The sequence below is a fragment of the Mobula hypostoma genome, chromosome 14 (assembly GCF_963921235.1).
Source record: "Mobula hypostoma chromosome 14, sMobHyp1.1, whole genome shotgun sequence".
Taxonomy (NCBI): domain Eukaryota; kingdom Metazoa; phylum Chordata; class Chondrichthyes; order Myliobatiformes; family Myliobatidae; genus Mobula; species Mobula hypostoma.
The window spans coordinates 38514362-38538008 of record NC_086110.1 but is presented as its reverse complement, the minus strand read 5'-3'; the positions used below and the strand labels follow the sequence as shown (position 1 = coordinate 38538008).

The following is a 23647-nucleotide window of genomic DNA, read 5'->3' as shown; positions in this document are numbered from 1 at the left end:
GCCCTCTCTACTCCTCCCAAACATGCCGCTATCCAAATTTCTCTTAAATGTTGAAACCAAGTCCATATCCACCACTTCTGCTGAAGGCTCATTCCACACACTCACCACCCACTGAGTGAAGAAGCTCCCCTCATTTTCCCCTTAAATATTTCACCTTTCACCCTTAACCCATAACCTCTAGTTCTAGTCTCACCTAACCTCAGTTGAAAAAGCTTGCTTGCATTTACCAATTTATTTGTATAGCTGTATCAAATCTGACCTTATCCTTTTAAACTTTCAGGAATAAAGTTCTAACCTTTCTCTGTAACTCAAGTCCTCAAGTAATAGCAACATCCTTATAAATTTTCTCCTCACTCCTTCAATCTATTTACATCTTTCCTGTAGGTAGATGACCAAAACTGCACATAATACTTCAAAATGGGTCTCAACAATGTTTTATACCATGCCTGTACTTGGTTCATGAAGGCCAATGCGTTCCCTTCTATCTGTGATGCCACTTACTAGGAATTATGGATCTGTATTGCTTTACTCCTCAGTGCTCTACCGCTCATCATCTAAGTCCTGCCCTAGTTTGCCTTCGCCAAGTGCAACCCCTCACTCTTATCTGCATGAAATTCCATCTGCCATTTATCAGCCCATCTTTCCAGCTGGTCCAGAGCCTGCTGCAAACTTTGATAGCCTTCCTCACTGTCCACTACTCCCCCAATCTTGGTGTCGCCTGCAAATTTGCTGATCCAGTTTACTACATTATCATCCAGGTTGTTGATACAGATGACGAACAACAAAGGACCCAGCACCACGCTCTATGGCACTCCACTAGTCACAGGCCTCCAGTTCGAGAAGCAACCATCTACGACTACTCTCTGGCTGATGTCTAATCCAATTTGTTATCTCATCGTGAATGCTAAGCGAATGAATCTTCCTGACCGGCCTCCCATGAATGACCTTCTTAAATAGCTTGATAAACTCCATGTAGACAACATCCACAGCCTTGCCTTCATCAACTTTCCGGGTAACTTCTTTGAAAAAATCTGTAAGATTTGTTAGACATGACTCATCTCACACAAAGCCATGTTGACTATCCCTAATCAGTCCCTATCTACCCAAATACCTATACATCCAGTCTCTTAGATACCTTCCAATAACTTACCCATTACTGATGTCAAGCTCACTGGCCTATAATTTCCTGACTTATTTTTCAAGTTTTCCTTAAACATTGGAACAATATTAGTTATTCTCCAATTCCCGGACACCTCACCTATGACTAAGGATGTTTTAAATGTGCATACTTCAGGATGCTTTTTATCAACTACAGCTAGGCATTCAATACCATCATCCCCTCAAAACTAATCAATCAGATTCAAGACCATAGCCTCAATATCTCCTTTTGGAATTGGATCTTTGATTTCCTCACTTGCAGACCCCAACCAGTTCAGATTGGCAACAACATCTCCTCCACGATCTCTATCGGCACAGGTGCACCACAAGACTGTGTGCTTAGTCCCCTTGTCTACTCACTTTACACTTGTGACTATGTGGCTAAGCACAGATCCAATGCTATATTCAAGTTTCCTGACAACACCATTGTCATTGGCCAAATCAAAAGTGGTGACGAATCCGCTTATAGGAGGGAGATTCAAAATCTGGCTGAGTGCTGCCATAACAACAACCTCTGACTCGAAGTCAGCAAGACCAAGTAGCTGAATATTGACTTCAAGAAGAGGAATCCAAAAGGCCATGAACCAGTCCCCTTTGGTGAATCCAGTTTCGTGAGGGTCAGCAACTATAAATTCCTCAGTGTTATCATTTTGAGGGAACTGTCCTGGGCCCAGCACAAAAGGGCAATTATGAAGAAAGCACAGTACACCCCTACTTCCTTAGGAGTTTGCGAAGATTCTGCATGACATCTAAAACTTTGACAAACTTCTATCGATGTGCAATGGAGAGTATGTTGACTGGCTGCATCACTGACATAAAAACACCAATGCCCTTGAATGGAAAATTCCTACAAAAAGTAGTGGATACAGCCCAGTATATCATGGGTAAAGCCTTCCCTACTATTGAGCACACTACACGAAACATTGTTGCAGGAAAGCATCAGGGACCTCCAACACCCGGGTCATGCTCTCTTCTCACTTCTGCCATCAGGAAGCAGGTCAGGAGCATCAGGACTCACACTACCAGGACCAGGAACAGTTATTACCCCTCAATACCAGGCTCTTGAACCCAAGGGAATAACATCACTCAACTTCATTTGCCCCAACATTGAAATGTTCCCACAACCGATGTGCTCACTTTCAAGGACTCTTTATCTTATGTTCTCAATATTTATTGCTTATTTATTTATTATTATTATTTCTTTCTTTTTGTGTTTACACAGTTTGTTGTCTTTCACACACTGATTGAACACCCAAGATGGTACAGTCTTTCATTGATTCTATTATGGATTTATTGAGTATGACCACAAGAAAATGAATCTTGTGCTTGTGTATGATGACATGAATGTACTTTGATAATAAATTAACTTGGAACTTTTGGACTTTGCAATATTTCTACAAGGGCCCCGGCAATTTCTGCACTAGCCTCCCAAAGGGTCTGAGGGAACATTTTGTCAGGCACTAGTGATTTATCCACCATAATTTGCCTCACCACAGCAAGCACCTCCTCTTCTTTAATGTGCATACAATGCATGACTTCACTGCTGCTTTGCCTCACCTCCATACCCTATCTGTCCATCTTTGAAGTAAATACAGATGCAAAGAAAGCGTTTACTGTAAAATCTCACCCATTTGTTCGGCTCCATACATAGATGACCACTCTGATCTTCCAGAGGATCAATTTTGTCCCTAGCTATCATTTTGCTCTTAATATATCTATAGATGCCTTTGGGATTCTCCTTCACCTTGTCTGCTAGAGCAACCTCATGCCTTCATTTAGCTCCTCATATAGCTTATTTGCTCCTTGCTACCTATACCTGCTCTGCATCACAATATCTCTCAGAAACAAAGGTTCTTTAATCCTGTCATGCTTGCCTTTTTTTCCTGGGCATACAAACTCTGTGCTCTCGAGATTTCAGTTTTGAAAGCTTCCTGCCTACCAAGTACATTGTTCTCAGAAAACAACCTGTCCCAATCAACACTTGCCAGATCCTTTCTGATACCAGCAAAAGTGGAACCTCTGAGTTAGAATCTCAACCTGAACACCAGACATATCCTTCTCCATAATTATCTTGAAACTAATGGCATTATGATCACTAGATGCAAAGTGTACACCAACACAAACTTCTGTCACCTGCCCTGTTTCACATTCTCTCTAGTTTGGATTTCTATGTAATGGTTAAAGAAACTTTCCTGAACACATCTGACAAACCCTATCCCATCTAGTCCTTTTGCAGTATGGGAGTCCCATCAATATGTGGAAAGTTAAAATCACCTAGTATCGCAACCTCATGTTTCTTGTAACAGTTTGTGATCTCTCTACAAATTCGTTCCTTTACATCACACGTACTGTTGGATGGTCTGTAATATAGCCCCATTATTCCTCAGTTCCACCCATAATGCCTCACTAGATGTGTTGTCCAGAATGAGCACTACTGTGACATTTTCCATGACTAGTAATGTCACCCCTCCCGCTCTGTCGCGTCTGAAACAATGGAGCTCGGAATATTGAGCTGCCAGTTCTGCCTCTCCCGTAACCAAGTCTCACTAATGACTACAATATCATAACCCCATGTGTTGATCCATGCCCTGAGCTCATCTACCTTTCCTACAATACTTCTTGCATTGAAATATACACAACACAGAACATTAGTCCCACCATGCTCACCTTTTTTATTCCTAACTTTGTCTGAGGTCTTAATAACATCTTTCTCCACAACTACTCCACTATCTGGTCTGGTGCTCTGGTTCCCCTTCCCCTGAAACTCTAGTTTAAACCCCCTCTCCTCACATACCAGTCCAAGCAAACATTTCTGCAAAGATAATAGTCCCCATCCAGTTTAGTCCCTTCTGTACAGGTACCACCTTTCCTAGAAGAAAGCCCAATGATACAAAGATCTGAAGCCCTCCCTCCTGCATCAACTCCTTAGCCACATGTTAAATTGTATGACCTTCCTATTTGTGGCCTCACTAGTATGTGGCATGGGTAGCAATCTTAAGATCACAACCCAAGAGGTCCTGTCCTTTAACTTGGCACCTAACTCTCTGAACTCACTTTGCAGGACCTCATCCCCCTTTCTACCTACGTCATTAGTACCAATGTGAACCACAACTTCTGGTTGATCACCCCCCCCCCCCCGCTGAAGAATGTCATGGACTCAATCCAAGATGTCCTTGAACCTCACACCCGGGACGCAACATACCATCTGGAAATCTTATTCTTGTAGTCAGAACCCCGTGTTTGTTTCCCTTACTAATGAATTCTCCTCTCACAACAGCTCACCTCTTCTCCCCCCTTCCTTTTAATGAGACAAAGCCAGAACTCCCCACTCAAACCCTGGCCTGCTCCCACAATGGCCGCTCCGATTAAACCTAACTTCTTTTTATTGGCCCTTGCCCAGTGTCTAAATATACACAATCCATTGTCTCTTTGGTAACTGTGGCCCGTATAATGTCCCGACTGCCCCCATACTGTTCTTTTCAACTGTCTCTCCCACTACGCAATCCATTGTCTCCTCGGGAACAGTGAAGCACAGGATGCTCTTAATTTATTAATTCAGTATATTTTTGAAACTTTTCCCTTTCTCTTGGAGCTCTCATTGAATTCCCATGATCACTCATCTGCTCTAAAACTGACTTTATTCACTCTTTCACTGCCCCTGCACTTTATCTCTCATCATTGAGTTTTTTAGGGGCCTATGCTCCCTGAATTCTTCATTGTTTTTCCCCTACTGGCTGTACATTTTCCAAACTATAATGAGAGTATCCCATGGCCCACCACATCCATTCTGACAATAAAGCTTCCATCAATACCAATCTGATATTTCCTCTCGCATTCCCATCAACTTCTCCAAGAATCCCCGTCTCCTCATCAATTCCCCTGTCACCAATACACACTAGGGACAATATGTGACATGAACAATAACACCTTTTCTCTCAAACTTAGTTCATTTACTGAGTATAATGGGCAGATTTCTCCTACTATGGCAAAATGCTCCTATTGGCAGAAAGTTTCAGCATACTGCACTTATTACAAGATTTCAAGGGTATTTAACCTGACTATTGATTCACATCAGTGGCTGAAGACTTTTGGTAAATCTTTTGGCCTGAGGCCAAGCTTGTAGCATTGCAATGAGAAGGGCAAGAAGCAAGTTCACTTTGCTTATCTGCCTGCAATAGCATGGGAGAGACGGAGGATATTCATGTTGGGCACAATGCAGATATCCAAATATATCTCTTCCACAAAGCAAACTACTACATGTGCTGTTAAATCTGCATTACAGATATGCCACAGGTCTGGCAAGAATCAAATCAACAATTTTTAATCAGAACCAATATCTATCTCCACGTGCTGCTGCCCTGCTGAGTATTTCCAGCAATTTCAGATTTTATTACTTTTTCATATTTGCACGTTACTGAGGGTGCAAGCAAAGGATCTCTTTCGAGATCAAGTGCCAAGCTCTGAGACAGAGTTGTATTAGATTTGCCCTACAAATTCTGTCTTACAATTCTGCCTGACCAGAAACTTGATTATTGACTTCTTTTACCATCCCCAGAAGGCAGTCTAATAAAGAATGATTTAATATATTCTAAATCGTAGGAAATTATTAGTTCTTGAGTTCCTGAGGTGTGAATTGTGGTTATATATCCTGGGATGACAGCCTCCCTTGACTGGGCTACAGAGAGGCAACCTGGCGTTATTTTATCTCCTCGACTCCAGCAGGTGAAACCACTAAAGAAAGTAAGCTGTTTCTCTCCTGTGCTCTAAAGGATGGCAGTAATGCACCCACACCTTCAATAGTCAATCCAATGCTTATCATATTACTCAAAAGCGGTACCCTGGACTGGCTATTCCAAAACTGGCAACGAGTGGGCGGCAGAGTAGCGTAGCAGTTAGGATAATACTTTATAGCACGAGCGATCGGGATTCAATTCCCGCCACTGCTAATAAGAAGTATGTACCTTCTCCCAGTGACTACGTAGGTTTCTTCTGGATGGCACATCCTTGGACTCTGTTGGTTGTTGACACAAACAATATATTCCACTGTATATTTTGACGTACATGTGACAAATAAAGCTAATCTAATCTAATAGAATATCTTTAGTTTGGAGAAGGAGAAATAAGCAAAATCTTCTTGGCTATTTAACAACACGATCCCTTCCCAATTTTTCACCCAAGTCACAGAGCAGCCAGCGGAAGTCTGCTCAATGCTCCATTCCATGGATCTTTCAACAGATCTAGATTCTTACAGATCACAGCATTGAATACACTTGCTGAATAATGGAGAGTCACATTAAAGCTGAAGGGAAATATGCCTATTCGATTTCACCTTTCTTCTTGGACTCTGGGATACCGGGGAGAAGGTAGGGGAAGTTGCATGAGCATTTATTGAATGATGTTTGAATCTGTTTCTGGTAGATTGAAGGTAGACTGGGCTCCACATTGTTATTAAAATCTTTTTCCCTTCTGGCTTCACTCCATGGGCGTAATTGGAGAATCAACCCAATATGTCAATAACACTAAGGCTAGATGGTCAGTGATGCTCGAGCCACATGACCATGATGGCCATGTGTCAAAAAACTGGATCCCGGACCTGGAAAGCAAAATATCTACAGTAACCTTTTAGCAATGTGACACATCAGCTACTGAGAGACTGAACTAGACTGAAAAAGTTTAGAAATGCTGCCAGTGCCCCTGTTCTTTACCATAATGTTAATACCTGACTAGCCAAGCTAATTCATTGATGGGATGCTGTCCATAATTAAGGGGCTAATTTGCAATTTTCCAGCGGCACTGTGATCTTACAGCACATGCTCACTGTTTTTCTTTTAACAGTCAAACTTTATTTTAACTCCATTTAAGTCATTGGGGAAATCTCAGTTGGAAAGGAACGGTTTTGTATTCACTCCTTTCAATTAGATATTCAGGTTGTTTACGCAACTTAGTTAAAACTTTAGATTGATTATGAAGGTTAAAACTGAATTTTGAGAAGTTAGTAAAAGTGTTTTCTTTGCAGACAGGCAATGCTGAAGTATGAGTAGATTTTTTTAAATTGCTGACATCCACAGATAACACATGATGATATAACTGATTGTAGGACTGGAGATAGTGGTTCAGAATTGGCTGGCCTCGACTGAAGCTAAAGATTAGAAGTTTTTATTTTTCCTAGAAAGAAATAGATTATATGAAGTAGACTGCATATAATAAACATAAACATTAGCTACATAAAAATTCTACAGAATGCAGTTAATCTATTTAACAACATATTCTCAGATTGATACCTCAGAGTTTTCATTTCACAATCTTCTAGAGGCAATGTAAATAATCTAGGCTGTTATCATCATGGAAATTTTTCTCCAAGTATTCACAAAATGCGTAGTTGATACATTTGTCATGTTTCTCTCATAATATTCTATAGGGATTGATTTGCTGATTTTTCACTTCTTGCAAGACACCTTTCTTGGCATGAATACACATTAGGATTTCACAGTACCTCACCATATGTGAGAATGTAGAAAGTCAACCTTATATTGGTGTTTCCTCACACCATATATGTGACAAGGTGCCATATTTATTTAGGTGTTAACTTTCAGGCTTAGAGGTCTTTCACAGGTAGTGAGGTGATTTGGAGGGATGTTGGATGTATGCATCAAAGTTTCTATCCCCAATAAGCAATGGCAAATCAATCAACATTAGATCAGTGCTATACCTGACCATCACAGTGCTATACCTGACCATCACAGTGCTATACCTGACCATCACAGTGCTATAAAAGCGACTTATAATTTAGTCACACACTGAATTAGAGCATTACTTTCAAAGATATTTTCCACATGGCCCTCCATAATCATTCCAGATTGGGTTGGTGTGACCAGCTTTCAATACAATTTCAAAATCTGTTTGATGTCTACCTTAGCTTAATTGAATAGGAATGAATTGTAAACTGCTTATGGAGACCAACGAACAATGGAGTATTGGATTGATTGGCACTAATCTCTAGAGGGGATGTATACATCAAGGATCTATTCAATTGGCAGGGCTTTGCTTATCGCTGCCTTAAATTTATTGCTGAACCTATTTCTTATTACGGTGATGTGTGTCTTTGGAAACACTAATTGTTTCCCTGCATCTGAAGAAACACAGTTTCAACTGGGCGATACCTTTAGAAGGTTACTTTGATACAAATTACAGCAAACTGGGTGGGGGATGCAGACTGACAGCTTGGTGAATAAATGATTAAAATCTGTGTGAACGTGAAGGGGAAAATGAACAATTTGCTTTTAAGGATTTCCATTATTGGTCAGGTAGCAGAACAAGTTGCATTATCAGAGCCTTAGTGACATCAGTTTGCATTTATATAGCACTGTTCTTGGGTTGTAAACCATTGCAAAGTCTATGGGCAAAGATTAGAAACCATGCAGCATGCAAGTTAAGAAACAGACGTTTCAGAAGTTGATACCACAGTTAATTATTTTTAAAATACTGGTGAAGAACATTAATTGCACAACCCTATTTACCTCTTGGGCTTAGGGAATCAGATACATGTTGTAGGGGAAGGTGACTGAGTCCCTCTTTGAAGGGACATTGATAAACCACATGGGTTTATGTGGCACCAGGAGCATTTGTGTTCATTTTTTTCGCTCCAAATTACCTTGATTTCTCAACATGTTGGAACAATATACAGCGACTCATGACAGGAGAGATAAACGCCAGGAGAAAGGCACCAAAGCAAAGGCGCAGGTGCTAAAAGAGCTGCTGCTTAGGAGAGTGCAGGTGAAGAGGAACTTGGGAGTAAGGTAAAGAAATGAAGACGAGAGTGCAGATTGCTCTGGCATAGGGAAACATAGAAACATAGAAAATAGGTGCAGGAGTAGGCCATTCGGCCCTTCGAGCCTGCACCGCCATTCAGTATGATCATGGCTGATCATCCAACTCAGCACCCTATACCAGCCTTCCCTCCATACTCCTTGATCCCTTTAGCCACAAGGGCCATATCTAACTCCCTCTTAAATATAGCCAATGAACTGGCCTCAACTGTTTCCTGTGGCAGAGAATTCCACAGATTCACCAGTCTCTGTGTGAAGAAGTTTTTCCTAATCTCGGTCCTAAAAGGCTTCCCCTTTCTCCTCAAACTGTGACCCCTTGTTCTGGACTTCCCCAACATCGGGAACAATCTTCTTGCATCTAGCCTGTCCAATCCCTTTAGGATTTTATACGTTTCAATCAGATCCCCCCTCAATCTTCTAAATTCCAACGAGTATGAGACTAGTTGATCCAGTCATCCCAGGAATCAATCTGGTGAACCTTCTTTGTACTCCCTCTATGGCAAGGATGTCTTTCCTCAGATTAGGGGACCAAAAGTTAGGCCAGGTCAAGTTGAATGTCCTGGAATGGGATTTGAGTTGACAAGCTTCTGAACAAAAAAGCAGGAAGAGGAAATAATAGGTGAACAAAAGCAATTTGTTAATGGAATGGATACATGGAGTAAAACTGATATGGAGTCAGGCAACATGCTATGTTCTGGACTTTGCCTGAATCAGTCGTTCAGGCTGATGCTATCAAAACTAATGTGTAAGTCCATTGTTATTGGACAGCAGACTGTAGTATAGTTGTCAATGTGAAATGTTCAAATGGTTTATGTTGTATAAATCATATAAAATAGAGAGTTATTTTCATTGCACAGAAATACTCCTGCTGTTCCCACTGAGTTGTCAAGAATAATGCAGGATACATATTTCCTCAGGACTGGGAAAAGAACAATCTTCTGTTCTTTAATATTTTTTCACCTAATATGTGTTCTGTAGTTAAAAAAGAATGCAATGTTCAAATCAGAAAAACAATATCACTTTTCATGTATTTTATTAATAATAGTTTATGCTATAGGGTCCTCATTTACATAGCGAAGAGTATAATTGATATGTATTAAGGATAACATATTAATGAATTATGGTAATTGCGACTACTTTACATATGCAAAGCAGGTTAATTAGAAACTATTCTTCTGCCTGTAACTCTGAAAGCACAATCCTATCTTTATAAAACTTGGAACATATGATTATTATTGGAATCTGGATAATATCGTGATGAAGTATACTAATTAAACATGATTTGCATATTAACTGCATTAATTAGAAAATGGGCTTTCACCTGCACCTCAAAAACTGCAAATACTATCTTTATGTCATAAAAGATAATGTTTTAATTAGCTATCCTAATTAAATTACATTTACATATGTAAATTGTGTTAATTAAAAAGCTATTTTCCTCAGTGACTCAAAACTGCAAGTTGTGCCTCTATAAATTTTAGACATTTTAAGCATGTTGAAATATTTAACATAATGAAATTATATCATATCAGACCTTACAGCCAATCATCACCTCTCCTCGTTTCTTCTTCCTGCTGTTACATAGCCTTTTGCTTCTAAATTACCTTGTTTCTGTGATGTTTTGTCCTACGTCATTGATGTATAGAAGGCCGCAAGGGTTTCTAGGGATATAAAGTTAATAATGGGAAAAGAAAACGTGAAATACTCTATCAGCCATCAAAATTATAGATGATATAAGAAGTGAAAACTGCAGAGACAAACAAAATGTGATGTAAAAATAATGAGATAGAGATGCAGGGGCAGATCTTCACTCTGACTGGTAGAGTATTAAGTTTCTCAAGTCATTTATTCAATTTTAAATCAACAGGAACTAAATAGGTCAAATAAGATGGCCATAAATAAACACTACCTACCTAATAGTAATACAAACTCTTTATGTATTATTAAGTCTGATAAGTAATCATCAGAGCTACTGAAGTCAGTGGATTCCCGCTGTCATTGCTGTGACCAGACTGAAATTTTTACACTCCTCTGAGCTGGTAGAGTAAGCCCTAAATGATTTTTTTTCCTTTTGCTTTCCTTGAGGTTGCAAAGGTAGCAGGACAACTTTGAACACTTCTGCCACAGTCAGGCCACTCTGCTGCATCTGAAAACTTTCCCTGTAGTTGTTCACGCCATTTGCCTGGCTTCGATGCGTGTTCTGTGGATCAGCCATTTTTTCATTTGTTGCTGCCATAGTGGCGTGAAGCCAGGCAGCAGAGCTTTGGAGTTAAAATATCCCAGTTCGGGGGAAGCCAGCCAATTGCTAAATTACATCATTGCCCATCTATCAAAAAATGGTCAAGAGCTGGAAGCTGGACGCGAGAGATTGAGGAGCTCATGCTAGCTAAATGAAAAGCGGCAGGTGGACACTGAGGTGATCTGTCAAAGGAGAGAAACACACCTTACACTTACTAACAAGAAGTCAAACCAGAACAATGCAAGCACACAAACACATAAACTACAGCTACAAACCACCTGTGAGGTTTGACATGACCACTAATTTCCTTAGAAAAATGCATTAATGCTATTGGTCACTTTAAGCCATTGTACTGAGTGGTAATAAAGCAAAAGATTACTACTCAGAGGTTTGTTGTTGTATTGTCTAAATATTAAAACAGTTAGAGTGCAAGAAAGGTTTCTGTGTTTGCTAAGGGAATGGCTTACTTCAAAATGACACAGCCCTCAGGGCAAGCTACTTCAGAAGTCACTTGTTTTGTTCCCTGTACTGTAGCGTAAAAAATCTTGAACCCAACATTTCTATCATATTAAATTGACTTAAACTCCCTAACAATACCTCTAGTTATAAAAGTTCTGAACCATTGTAACAGGAGAAAGACATCTTGCCTCAGTGAATACTTCACCTGCGCACTCGAAAAATCAAAATCCCCATTTTTGAAGATTAGCAGCAAATTATGGAAGTTTCAGACAATAAAATCAGACCTTGAGTGTTTTTAGTGCCGTTAAATGAACTGTGTCCACCGTTTAGACACAACAAACTAATCATTGTAATGGTATGGATATAACTCAGATAGTAAGAAGTTCTAAAAAAACTTTACTTCTTAAAAATCATGATATTATTGTCACTTAATTCTTCTTAAACAAAAAAAACTTAGATGTACAAAAAATCTTTTAAAACACTCTTGCTGCTTTCTCCTGAGGAAATGCATGCTAAATATCAACTTTTTAACAGAAGCAAGGTATTCAACTGTGATTATTCTCATTTCATGGGAAAACTTTGCAGATGTGGGACTGCACGTTGGCAGTGACAGAGGAGCTGCTGCCTCACAGATCCAGTGATCTGGCTTCAACCTTGACCTCCAGTGTTGTCTGTAAGGAGTTTGCACAGGACTCCCTGATTTTGTCCCTCACTCCAAAAATATGCAGGCTGGTAAGTTATCTGCTCACTGCAAATTGCCTCTAGAATGTGTAAATCCGTGGTAGAAATTTGGGAGGAGAGAGTAAAGTTCATGGAAATAAATTGATACTGATTTAAGCACTAAACTTAATAGCTTAAAGAAGCCATTCCAACCATTTATACTTGCTTGTCTACAACAATGAGACTGATTCAGTTCTTCAATGTCTATGCAGTTACAGCGGGACAAACAGAAGTAGAAATCTGGACAGTTTGTTTTCCGACATTCTCTTTTACACACTGTTATGCCCCCATACCTCCCTTTCTCACTCTTAGAATAAGGGCCTTAATTACTGTCCTAGCAGATTTTGGTAAATGAGTATCAATCTTGAAACTTTGATTGTTCTATGCATTGCTTGGGTAGAGTGATAAATATTTTGGAGCTAAAGAATTTGGTAAAATACACAATCAGTAATATTGATTATCTAAATATAGGAAAAAAATCACTCACTACTTTGATATCTATGGGAACAAGATTTACAGACATCAATATCTGAGGAAACTTGGAATGAAATTTTTTAACTGATTAATACTTCATCACTATGTGCTCCCCATTCCTTCATTCAACTTAAGGTGGTACATAGAGTCCATATGACTAAAGATAAGCTATCTCATTTTTATTTGGGTACATCTCCCTACTGTGACAGATGCAATAATGGAGAAGCTTCATTGACTTATATGTTTTGGATTTGTCCATGTCTTGAAAAATATTGGAAGGGTGTTTTTCAAACTTTTTCTTTACTTTTCGAAGTCAATTTTAAGCCTAATCCTCTGACGGCCCTATCAGTATTATTGCAGGACAAGATATCAAGTTGAAGACATCTGATTTACATATTTTGGCCTTTAGATCACTTATAGCTAGGAGGATGCTTTTGTTTAAATGGAAAGATGCTCAATGGGTATGCGACGTTATGCCATGCTTAGATTTAGAGAAGATTCGTTGTTCAACTTCTGAATCTCGTCAAGACTTTCAAACATTGTGGGGACCCTTTCTGAATTATTTTCAAAAGTGTTAAAACCCTCAATTCGTTGCTTAAATTTAGATGTTGGCTATTATTAATTTTTATTATATGAGAAGGTATTTTACCTTTTTTTCTCCTTAATAAACAGCTTCAGGGGTTAGACTCTTTTTTGTAATAAATTAGTACATTTCAATATAACTTTGACTAACATACATGAATACGGGGTAATGAGATTGTTATTATGAATAGATATAATGTAACCGGTAGTTGTTTTTCTCGACCTTCACATATACTTTCTTGTACTCTGTATTCTTCTATGCAGAAACTAACAAAAATATTGAGAGAGATATCTATGGCTACCACATGAAGTGTCTTATTGTTATTAACTCATACTTCCCAACTGAAAAATCCAAGTAAAACTGTTGTCTTGTACATTGATGCCGTTTTATATCCTTAATGATCGATTCATCTGTCCCACCTTCAGAGTCAGTTGCTTGTTCCTACACTACTACTGCATGTTGCATTGACAAATGGTAATCCTGGCGATTTGATCACATATTTATCCCACTTATGTTAAATCAAAGCCATGTATTTTAATAGATATTCGATTCCGAATACAGGGTAGAATGCACACATCAGTTGATGATGGCTTTTCTTACACAGTTTCCATTCCTCCAGGTAGTATTCTTAAACATCATTGTCAAAGAAGGTCTTGTAAAGTGAGTACAGTTCTGTAACGGCTTTAGAAACCGTACAATGTGCAGTGTCCATATTAGGAGGGATAAAACAATAAGATTCGTGTTAATAGAGGTGAAGGAATTATTTGCTGTATTCACTGGACTTTTCACCTAATAATGACAAGAAATAACAATGTCAAATTTGGCAAAACTCTTGTAACTTGCACACAGTATAGATGTAATCCCCTGCTGTTCTGTCCAAGCTTAAGAGTTGTACACTCTTAGACTTACTTTTATGTTTAATATATTTACTACATATATTCTTACGTGCTGTTAATAGTGCTTCTGATGGTATTTATGCAATAGTGTATAACCTCCGCACTGATAAAATACAACACACAGATTGGAAAGCAGGATTATTGTTCTTGTTTCTGGTAGGCCAGATGATCTGGCCTACCATTCAACAGCTGCTGCCAGAATTTACCTGTATTTTGGGCTGTATGTTGGTCACACATGTAGGGAGGGATACTGATCAATAATCCTCTACCTTCCCACCACCCCCTACATTGTTAAAGGGAATCGCTAGCTACATCACTGAGCTTGGATACTCCAGACATTTGAAACAGTGAATAGTCTTTGCTCCCAGTGAGCTGAGAAATGATGGGAAACTTCGATCCACCTGGACCACAAAATGCAGGAGGTCTCAGGCTGAGTGAGAAACTGGGTAAGGATAGTTTGTGTCTCAGTCTGAGAACGGGGAATGAGGCTGTGAGAAAGATGGGGAGAGGGGTAGTTTGTAACAAGAAACCACTGGGCTTTCTGGTAACTGCTTTATAACCACCAAAAGAGACTATATTTTAACTTGAATATCTTCTAATATTATCTGGTTTTATATTCCCTTTCCATCTTCCTTGTCACATTCCCCAAGACGGCGCTGGCGATATACGGCGATGTTTTGCGGGTAGCTAACAAAACTACTGACTATTCTACTAGATATATTTTTGCTGGATTCTAATCACTGCAATCCACAGCCTGTAATTTCCCTTGGGAAGTTTGTGCTTTTGGTCTGTCTGAATGATCTGGCATTTTTGCGGTGTCCTGAAGGATTCAGCAAACTGGATTCTCGAAAATGCAGGTATGGCCGCATCAGCCATTGCTGGAGCAGATTTCAGGCCAGATTGAAGCAGTGGAGTCTGGGCCCAGGAGTGAAAAATGAACCTATTCAGCCAACTTAAGTGCTGAGCCAGATTAAAAAGCTTAAGGCAATAAGGCCGAGGGTGAAGGACAAGCCAGTGTTCAGCTCATTATTCTGTGTCAACCAGGATCTCCCACCTAAGCCTGACCCAACTGCCTCTGATGAGCCATCTCATTCTCTTCTCACTTCTACCTCCGGGTGTGAGGTGTAGGAGTCTCCACTGGCTCCATTTGCCTCAGCGCTGAACTGGCTCGTGACTGTGGGCTTACTTCTGGGAACTCTGCAGTTCATGTTCTGTGTGTTGTTTGTTTACTTTTTATTGTTTGCAATATTTGTTCTTTTTTTGTGCATTGGGTGTTTGACAATCTTTGTTGTGTCTGTGTTTTGTTTTTGGATTCTATTGTGTTTCTTTGTTTTGTGGCTGCCTGCAAGAAGATGAATCTCAAGGTTGTATATATACTGTGATAATAAATGTACTTTGAACTCCCCATCCCATCTACAACCCAGGGCAATTCCAGAGCTGCGCCTTGTACCACTCTTACTGTTTCACTGAGTAGGGGCTGACTGATGATTGCCTCATATCCACCCTCACCTTAAAGTAAGGTGTAGCTGAACAATATCAGCAAAGGGTTCCACAATGATCTCCTGTGAAGTTGCAGAAATTGTGTTATCAGTTAGGTTGTCTTCAGCCTGAGCGGATGACATCCACTTTCTGCACGAACTCCAGAGAGAACCCAGCAAAGCCAGCGGGTGTTTGTTCAGAATAAAGAGGAGAAAATAGCCAGTGCATGGTTGATCAGGGCTGCAGGCCTAAGGAATCCAACACATTTACATCCTTACCTTCAATCCTTAAAAGCTGCAGAGTTATCCATAGTCATTCCCGTATTTATTGGAAGAGACTAGAATAAGAAAAACATCCTCCAATAACAATGGAACCACTTTTTATATCTTACTCTTATGACATTTCAAAAGAATGCAACGACATCAATGCTGTGTCGATGTCATCCTACCTCATTCCATCTCACCATATTGAAATTATTCATGAATCTATTTTAATGATGTAGAAACAAAGAAGAAGACTAGAATTTCAGTGTCAATTCTACTGGTTTAATTAAATACTTACCTCAAGAAGCTTACTCAATGCTACAACATTAACAAAGGCATGTTTAAGTCAAATGTGAAAACAGGTACGTGTTTTAGCAGGCAACACATCAATCAGTGATAATTTACACTTTATAATCATAAAATGTATGGTTAACAATTAACATGAAGTACTTTCAAACTGAATCACAAGACAGTATTACTCCTACCAACCACGTTTGATCATGGATGTTGTACTATGCTGCACAGTTTATTCACTTGCCATGCTGTAGTTTTCTTTCAGTTAGTATTTCGCAAAATGACTTACAAGTAATAAGTTGCAAATTGGACCACAACCTAGCAACTGGCCAGCATATTTCATGGGTATTTGAACAACAGCATTAAGTACTGCAGGCATCTGTGGAATGTGTAGTCTGGATTTTTTTTTTGTAAAACCATTTCTTTGTCAAGATTTTTATTTAAACTGGTGTCATATTCATTCAAGCAGGAAAACACTTCATGCGGATAGTGTGCTAGTTTAAGGGGGAACTAAAGAAAAGTGATGAATTCCACTCACTGATTGTATGTTGTTCTGTCATTATCTCCTTTTCCTTTGTGCAATGTTTTCTTCATTTTGTGATCAGAGTAATAGCCTAATTAGGCCTCCTGGGTTGCCATGACATCTCTTTTTGGCTAAACATTGTCCGTTAAGTACAGTCAATGAGAACAAATAGTATTATTCTCACCAATATCACCAAGGTCACCTGGGTAAGAAGATGGTGTGACAGAAATTCCAGTTACAGCTACTGACTCCAGTCAAAATTCTGAATGGGCAAAGGGAGATTACCATCCAAAGACGTAATCGGAGTAGTAGAGACTTGATTACCATAACAGGGAAGTTACAGGGCTTGGTGCATTGGGGAAAGCAGCAGTCCCTGCTTATCAATTATGAGGCATATGAATGGTGAAGATGAAGAATTCCATAGCACATGTTAAGCCCATCAACATACCCACCTATATCCTCACCCATACCAACCAAACCTCATCCAAGCACCTAAACACACAGCAAAAAAAATAATGCAAGTTTATAGGCTCAGAGTAAGATACGGAAAAACATTGTAATGAACTTGTTCTTGGTGATAGTGTACGCGGATGAAAGCAGATTACCAACATTTATTTAACTGCATCCAATATTTTTCCACTGAAATCAACCAACAAGGTCGAGAGGTGTATTATGCAGGTTCCCTCTTCCCAGAGCCCACTTTGTGTGTTGGCAGAGGACCAATTTCACACCCACTATCTTTAATTTTAATCATAATATATATGAAGTTAAGAATTAACATAAAGTGCTTTCACTATTTAACTTTACAATGCAAGGATGGGTTCTGCTAATTCTTAGCTTTGCCAAACCTTTGATTGAAAACAATAAAAGGATTAATAAAATATTCCTATATCATGTTCTGCCATAATCATGCCTTTACTCTCATAATGGCACCATATATATTTAAAGGAAAATCAACATTTAAGTCACACGAGAAGCTGCACTATAAGCACAATGTTCAGCCCCACCAGGGCCCCCATTTCAATTAACATACATCAAAGTTGCTGGTGAACGCAGCAGGCCAAGCAGCATCTATAGGAAGAGGCGCAGTCGACGTTTCAGGCCAAGACCCTTCGTCAGGACTAACTGAAGGAAGAGTGAGTAAGGGATTTGAAAGTTGGAGGGGGAGGGGGAGATGCAAAATGATAGGAGAAGACAGGAGGGGGAGGGATAGAGCCGAGAGCTGGACAGGTGATTGGCAAAAGGGGATACGACAGGATCATGGGACAGGAGGTCCGGGAAGAAAGACAAGGAGGGGGGGTGACCCAGAGGATGGGCAAGAGGTATATTCAGAGGGACAGAGGGAGAAAAAGGAGAGTGAGAGAAAGAATGTGTGCATAAAAATGAGTAACAGATGGGGTACGAGGGGGAGGTGGGGCCTTAGCGGAAGTTAGAGAAGTCGATGTTCATGCCATCAGGTTGGAGGCTACCCAGACGGAATATAAGGTGTTGTTCCTCCAACCTGAGTGTGGCTTCATCTTTACAGTAGAGGAGGCCGTGGATAGACATGTCAGAATGGGAATGGGATGTGGAATTAAAATGTGTGGCCACTGGGAGATCCTGCTTTCTCTGGCGGACAGAGCGTAGATGTTCAGCAAAGCGGTCTCCCAGTCTGCGTCGGGTCTCACCAATATATAAAAGGCCACATCGGGAGCACCGGACGCAGTATATCACCCCAGTCGACTCACAGGTGAAGTGATGCCTCACCTGGAAGGACTGTTTGCGGCCCTGAATGGTGGTAAGGGAGGAAGTGTAAGGGCATGTGTAGCACTTGTTCCGCTTACACGGATAAGTGCCAGGAGGGAGATCAGTGGGGAGGACGAATGGACAAGGGAGTTGTGTAGGGAGCGATCCCTGCGGAATGCAGAGGGGGGGGGGAGGGAAAGATGTGCTTAGTGGTGGGATCCCGTTGGAGGTGGCGGAAGTTACGGAGAATAATATGTTGGACCCGGAGGCTGGTGGGGTGGTAGGTGAGGACCAGGGGAACCCTATTCCTAGTGGGGTGGTGGGAGGATGGAGTGAGAGCAGATGTACGTGAAATGGGGGAGATGCGTTTAAGAGCAGAGTTGATAGTGGAGGAAGGGAAGCCCCTTTCTTTAAAAAATGAAGACATCTCCCTCGTCCTAGAATGAAAAGCCTCATCCTGAGAGCAGATGCGGTGGAGACGGAGGAATTGCGAGAAGGGGATGGCGTTTTTGCAAGAGACAGGGTGAGAAGACGAATAGTCCAGATAGCTGTGAGAGTCAGTAGGTTTATAGTAGACATCAGTGGATAAGCTGTCTCCAGAGACAGAGACAGAAAGATCTAGAAAGGTTTCAATTTCTGTATTTATGGTGTCATTCTGTATTCACATAAACAAACACATACTTTTTATTTGGTGGTGTCTGATTTTAAGTAAGTGCGTTGATTAAAATGAAAACCTTCAGCTTAAGTTCCCATATATTTCCACTGATGCCTAAATAGATAGTTGACTTAAGAAAATATACATAAAATCTATAATATGAATTCTAAATGCTGCCTACTGTAAATATACAAGAAAGGAATGTGTTTCAAGCCAAGCAGAAATCTGAACATTTATCATATCAAGAGAAACACGTAGATCTTGTACTTTTTTCAAGGTATTCAGTTCCTTAGTCTTGTGAGATAACTGGCGAGTAAGGAAGGAAATAGACTAAGAAAGAAACAAATAATCGAGGTTCACTATTTGCGTGAACGACGGACTAAGCTATGTGAAAAGTAATAAAAGAAGATTTAGAAATGTCTGTGTGTCTAGACAAGCACCAGGAGCTGACAGATTATGATGTTACTTTAAAAGAATTAAACTTTAGACTTTTGATAAACCTTTGGTCACAACTCTCCAGTTTCAACTACACTTGAACATTTTCCCATCTTAGCAATTGCCAAATGTTTGAATGTAATGTGGGGACTGTAACGATGAAAAGAATGCTGATGTTACCTGAAGATGGAGATGATGGATTTGGACTATCTTCCTGCGTACTTCCTGCCACAGCAAAGCCTCCTGCTGCCACGTTATCCTCTGTCACATTGGCCGATCCAGGTGTGGTTGACCGGCTCACAGACTGGGAGTCTTGATCACTTCCAGATCCACGCCGTTCATCTAAAGCACCCTGGACTCCTTCATCTCCAGGTTTCCTTCCCTTCTTATGCACTCTGGAATGGACAACGACTTGATGATAGGTTCTAAACACTCGGCCACAGTCCGGGCATTCGGTGGGCTTCTCTTTCATTGTTCCATGGTTCTGTCCTAATCCAGTAATTTTATATTCCAAACCCTGATTCATTCCTTGTGCCATGAATTCCCTGCTTCCTATTAGATCATCTTTACCAGAAATGTCACTAATGTTGGTTCTTTTAGGGTTTTGAATCAGGTCCCCATCCAGTTTCTGTTTTGATTTATCTCCAGCTGCAAAGACAAATTCTCCTTTGTCCTTGTCACCGCTGGAGCCTGCGCTGAGCAGATTTTCGTCCTGACCGGGGTGCAGGTGCTTCTTGGGCAGAGCAGCCTGCTCCATCATCATTCCTCTTGTCACCAGCTGCCAGGCCTGGTAGCTGTTTACCGGATCAAACTCGGCCACGCGGGCTACTGCCTGCAAACGCTCCATGCAGCTGGCCTTCAAAGGAGGCGCCAGGGTCAAACATCCCAGTAAGGAGCGCTTGTCCCCTTCCACTATGCCACGGGCCGCGCTGCTCACGGGTACTAATAGCTTCCCGAGCATTTCCTTCTCCTTCCGAGCAACCTCTGCTTTATTATAATGAAGTTGGCTTTGTTCATTTAAGCTCAATTTATTAGGTGATAAAAAACCACTCTGTAAACAAGATACATATGCTGAATACACGTTTGAGTGGGAATCTTGCACCATATTGTTTAGGTTCTCAGGTACCTCCGGGTCACTCTGGGATGGATTCTTTACAGCCAGCTTGTTGAGGTGGACCTTCATGTGGTTTTTGAGAAACCAGGGCTCCTTAAATCGCCGTCCACAGATCTGACAGCAATGTTCAAAAGAGTCCTTGTGCTTTCGCATGTGGCCTTTCAGGAACCAAGCCTGGCTAAAAATCTGGCCACAGACCTCGCAGCGAAATTCATTACTGGTTTGCTCTCCGTTGCCACTTGACCCCTGACCTGGCACTGACTCCGCAGTTATGTGGGCTTTTTCTACATGACTGATCAAGTCTTCCTCCTGAGAGGCAGCAAATTCACAAAGAGTGCACTTGTAAGGTTTGTGGAGTATTCGGATATGACGGTCCAGCTCCTCGCGTTTCTTAAACTTCCCCTTGCAGAAGGTGCATCTGAATCCCACGGTGGCTGCTGCTGGCTCTTCCTGCGTGCCCGTGGGCTTGGGGCTGCAGATTGGATTAGAGGCATCGGAGCTACTCTGGCTGGCTGGTAGAGGCAAGCTGCTGGAGCTAATGACAGCCTGGTGTTGCTTCCCATCAGCCCTAGGCTGGCCAAGGCCACCCTTCATCTGTTTATCCCTCAGGATGGCCCTCTCCTCCAGCTCGTGCAGAAGCCTGTTTTCTTCTCTGACCCGCCCACGACCTTTCCCAAGATTCCCAAGTTTGTGAGTGCGGAGATGAATCTTCAGGTTGCCTTTCTGAGCTGCCCTGTGATCACAGTAAGGACATTTGAATGGTTTCTCCCCAGTGTGAGTACGCATATGGAGAGACAAAATGCTGTTAAACCGAAAGCGCTTACCACAAATGGGGCATGGGTACTTCCTGGATTTTTTTGCATCATCTTCTGTGCCATTCATCTGTGAAATTATCCCAAGGTTCTGTCCATTTAAGAAGTGCTGTAAGTCAACTCTCCCGTTTATACCTAAATTAGTGTCAACATCTGTATTAAGCTGATTTGCCAGCAGGGTCATTTGATTGCTGATTGGCTGGTTAGCCACCGCTGGGTGGCGTTTTTCCTCCAGTCCAATTGCTGCTTTCTCCTCAGGATTTTGTCTGCTCTGGAGTTCCGGAAAGGCATGTCCCAGTTGTGTTGTCAGCTGATGCAACTTCTGGGTTATTGGATACTGGCCATTTAGTACTGGTTTGCTGAGCTGGACATCAGCTTCAGGCACTGCTGAAGATACACCAAGGCACAAACTTGCTTCCTCCATTCCTAATATAGAAAACACAAGAGTTCTGTTAAATTGTTTTAGCAACACAGAAGCATTTTTACTTTGCAAAATGTCAATATGATTTCATCACACAGTAACAACAGTTCTGATCAAATACTCTACTGGCTCCAGAGCTCCACTTCTCGACCATGGTAATAAACGATATGATTTTATACTAACTTCACAAAATACAGATAAAGCAGCCTGGCCTTAATTTCCAAATGCCAAATGTAATATTCACCATTTTATCTCCATCACAGAAACATAAACCTAACAGTTCAAAAATCTCTTATTATTCTGTTGATTATTAGTACTTAAATTCTGAATAAAAAGCCACAGAATTATTCCCCATCTTGGATTCAATTCTACCTAATTTTGTATTAGTTATATTCAGTTAAAACTTTTACCCATGTATATACCTGTTGTAAAGATACTGACTTCTGTTAGAAACATGCCAGGTATAATATTGAAATCATTCATGAATGTTTTGCTGCTGTACTTCAAGATAACTAAAATTTGCAGTAATAAACTGAGGCTTCTACATAAAACTAAAGGCAGTTTGTTTTTGTTAATTGAAGCAATACTTTTTAAAGCTGATTATTTGGAAGTGCATTGGCTGCTGTAACCTGATTATAACTAAGCTTCAAAAAGATATTGTAAGCATAAGAAGCTCAAAGATCAAGGCTAAGCTCACTAAAGTTTAATAATGCAGAAATATTTTACATTATATGTTAACACATGGATTTTCAGATTTGAATGGACATCGGCAAAATAACTGGAAGTCCTCCTCCTTAAAGGAGCACACCGTCATTTGGAACCCGAAACTAAGTCAGTACATAAAGACACAAACTTCAACACAGCAGGCTAAAACACTGCTGTGCATCTTATCGTTTTTTCATTTCATCATAGTCAGTTAGACCACATTTGGTTAAAACATCTCCACAAGCACCACTTTGGCATTGATGGTAAAATTTCTCAACAGTATTGGATAGGATCAAATCCTTATGCATCTATGCTCTAAGGAGCTTGCTCTACTTACTTAAAAAATTAAAAAGAAAATATTAAAAACTACAAATATTATTCTTGTACTAGACATCTGATATTGAGATAAACCTCTGTTCAGGGTCATTAAACAGCTGTAAATGTTTGAGCAAAAATAGAAAAAAAAGACTTAAGTTTGTACATTAGCCTAGAGGGTTGGGGCACTGAACAAGGACAAAATGTTTAAAAAAAACACTGTGCTGCAAATATGCAGCACCACTATGAAGTTTATTCTGTCACATATTATAGAGCACTAAATAAAGTTCAGAGGGCTATGATTTAATTGGTCATAGTGTGTGCTGAAGTTAAACCAGCAAATCTGAGTTGGAAATCAAAAGCAAGGAACTGAAATGTCAAGTCTAATGCAATTCTGCTTTTGCATTAATTCAGTTACTTCTGATAGTTCATGACTTCAGATCAAATCATACAAGGCAGAGCACACTATGCTGAGGATTTAATTCTACCGCTACACAAAAGTAAATGTTGCCTCATATTCCATTGAAAATCTACTTCTTTCAACACCTTTT

The 23647-nt window shown here is 40.4% G+C and overlaps 1 protein-coding gene across 6 annotated transcripts in view; it reads right to left on the bottom strand.

The window, feature by feature from the left end:
* znf536 (zinc finger protein 536) overlaps positions 1-23647 on the bottom strand; it is a 508286-nt gene that overhangs the window by 233644 nt on the left and 250995 nt on the right. For all 6 annotated transcript variants that reach the window (XM_063066964.1, XM_063066962.1, XM_063066965.1 and 3 more), the window contains exon 4: positions 19910-22081. In XM_063066964.1, the coding sequence (XP_062923034.1) occupies positions 19910-22079 (2170 nt within the window). In that variant the 5' untranslated portion in view covers positions 22080-22081. The remainder of the gene's footprint in view (positions 1-19909; positions 22082-23647) is intronic.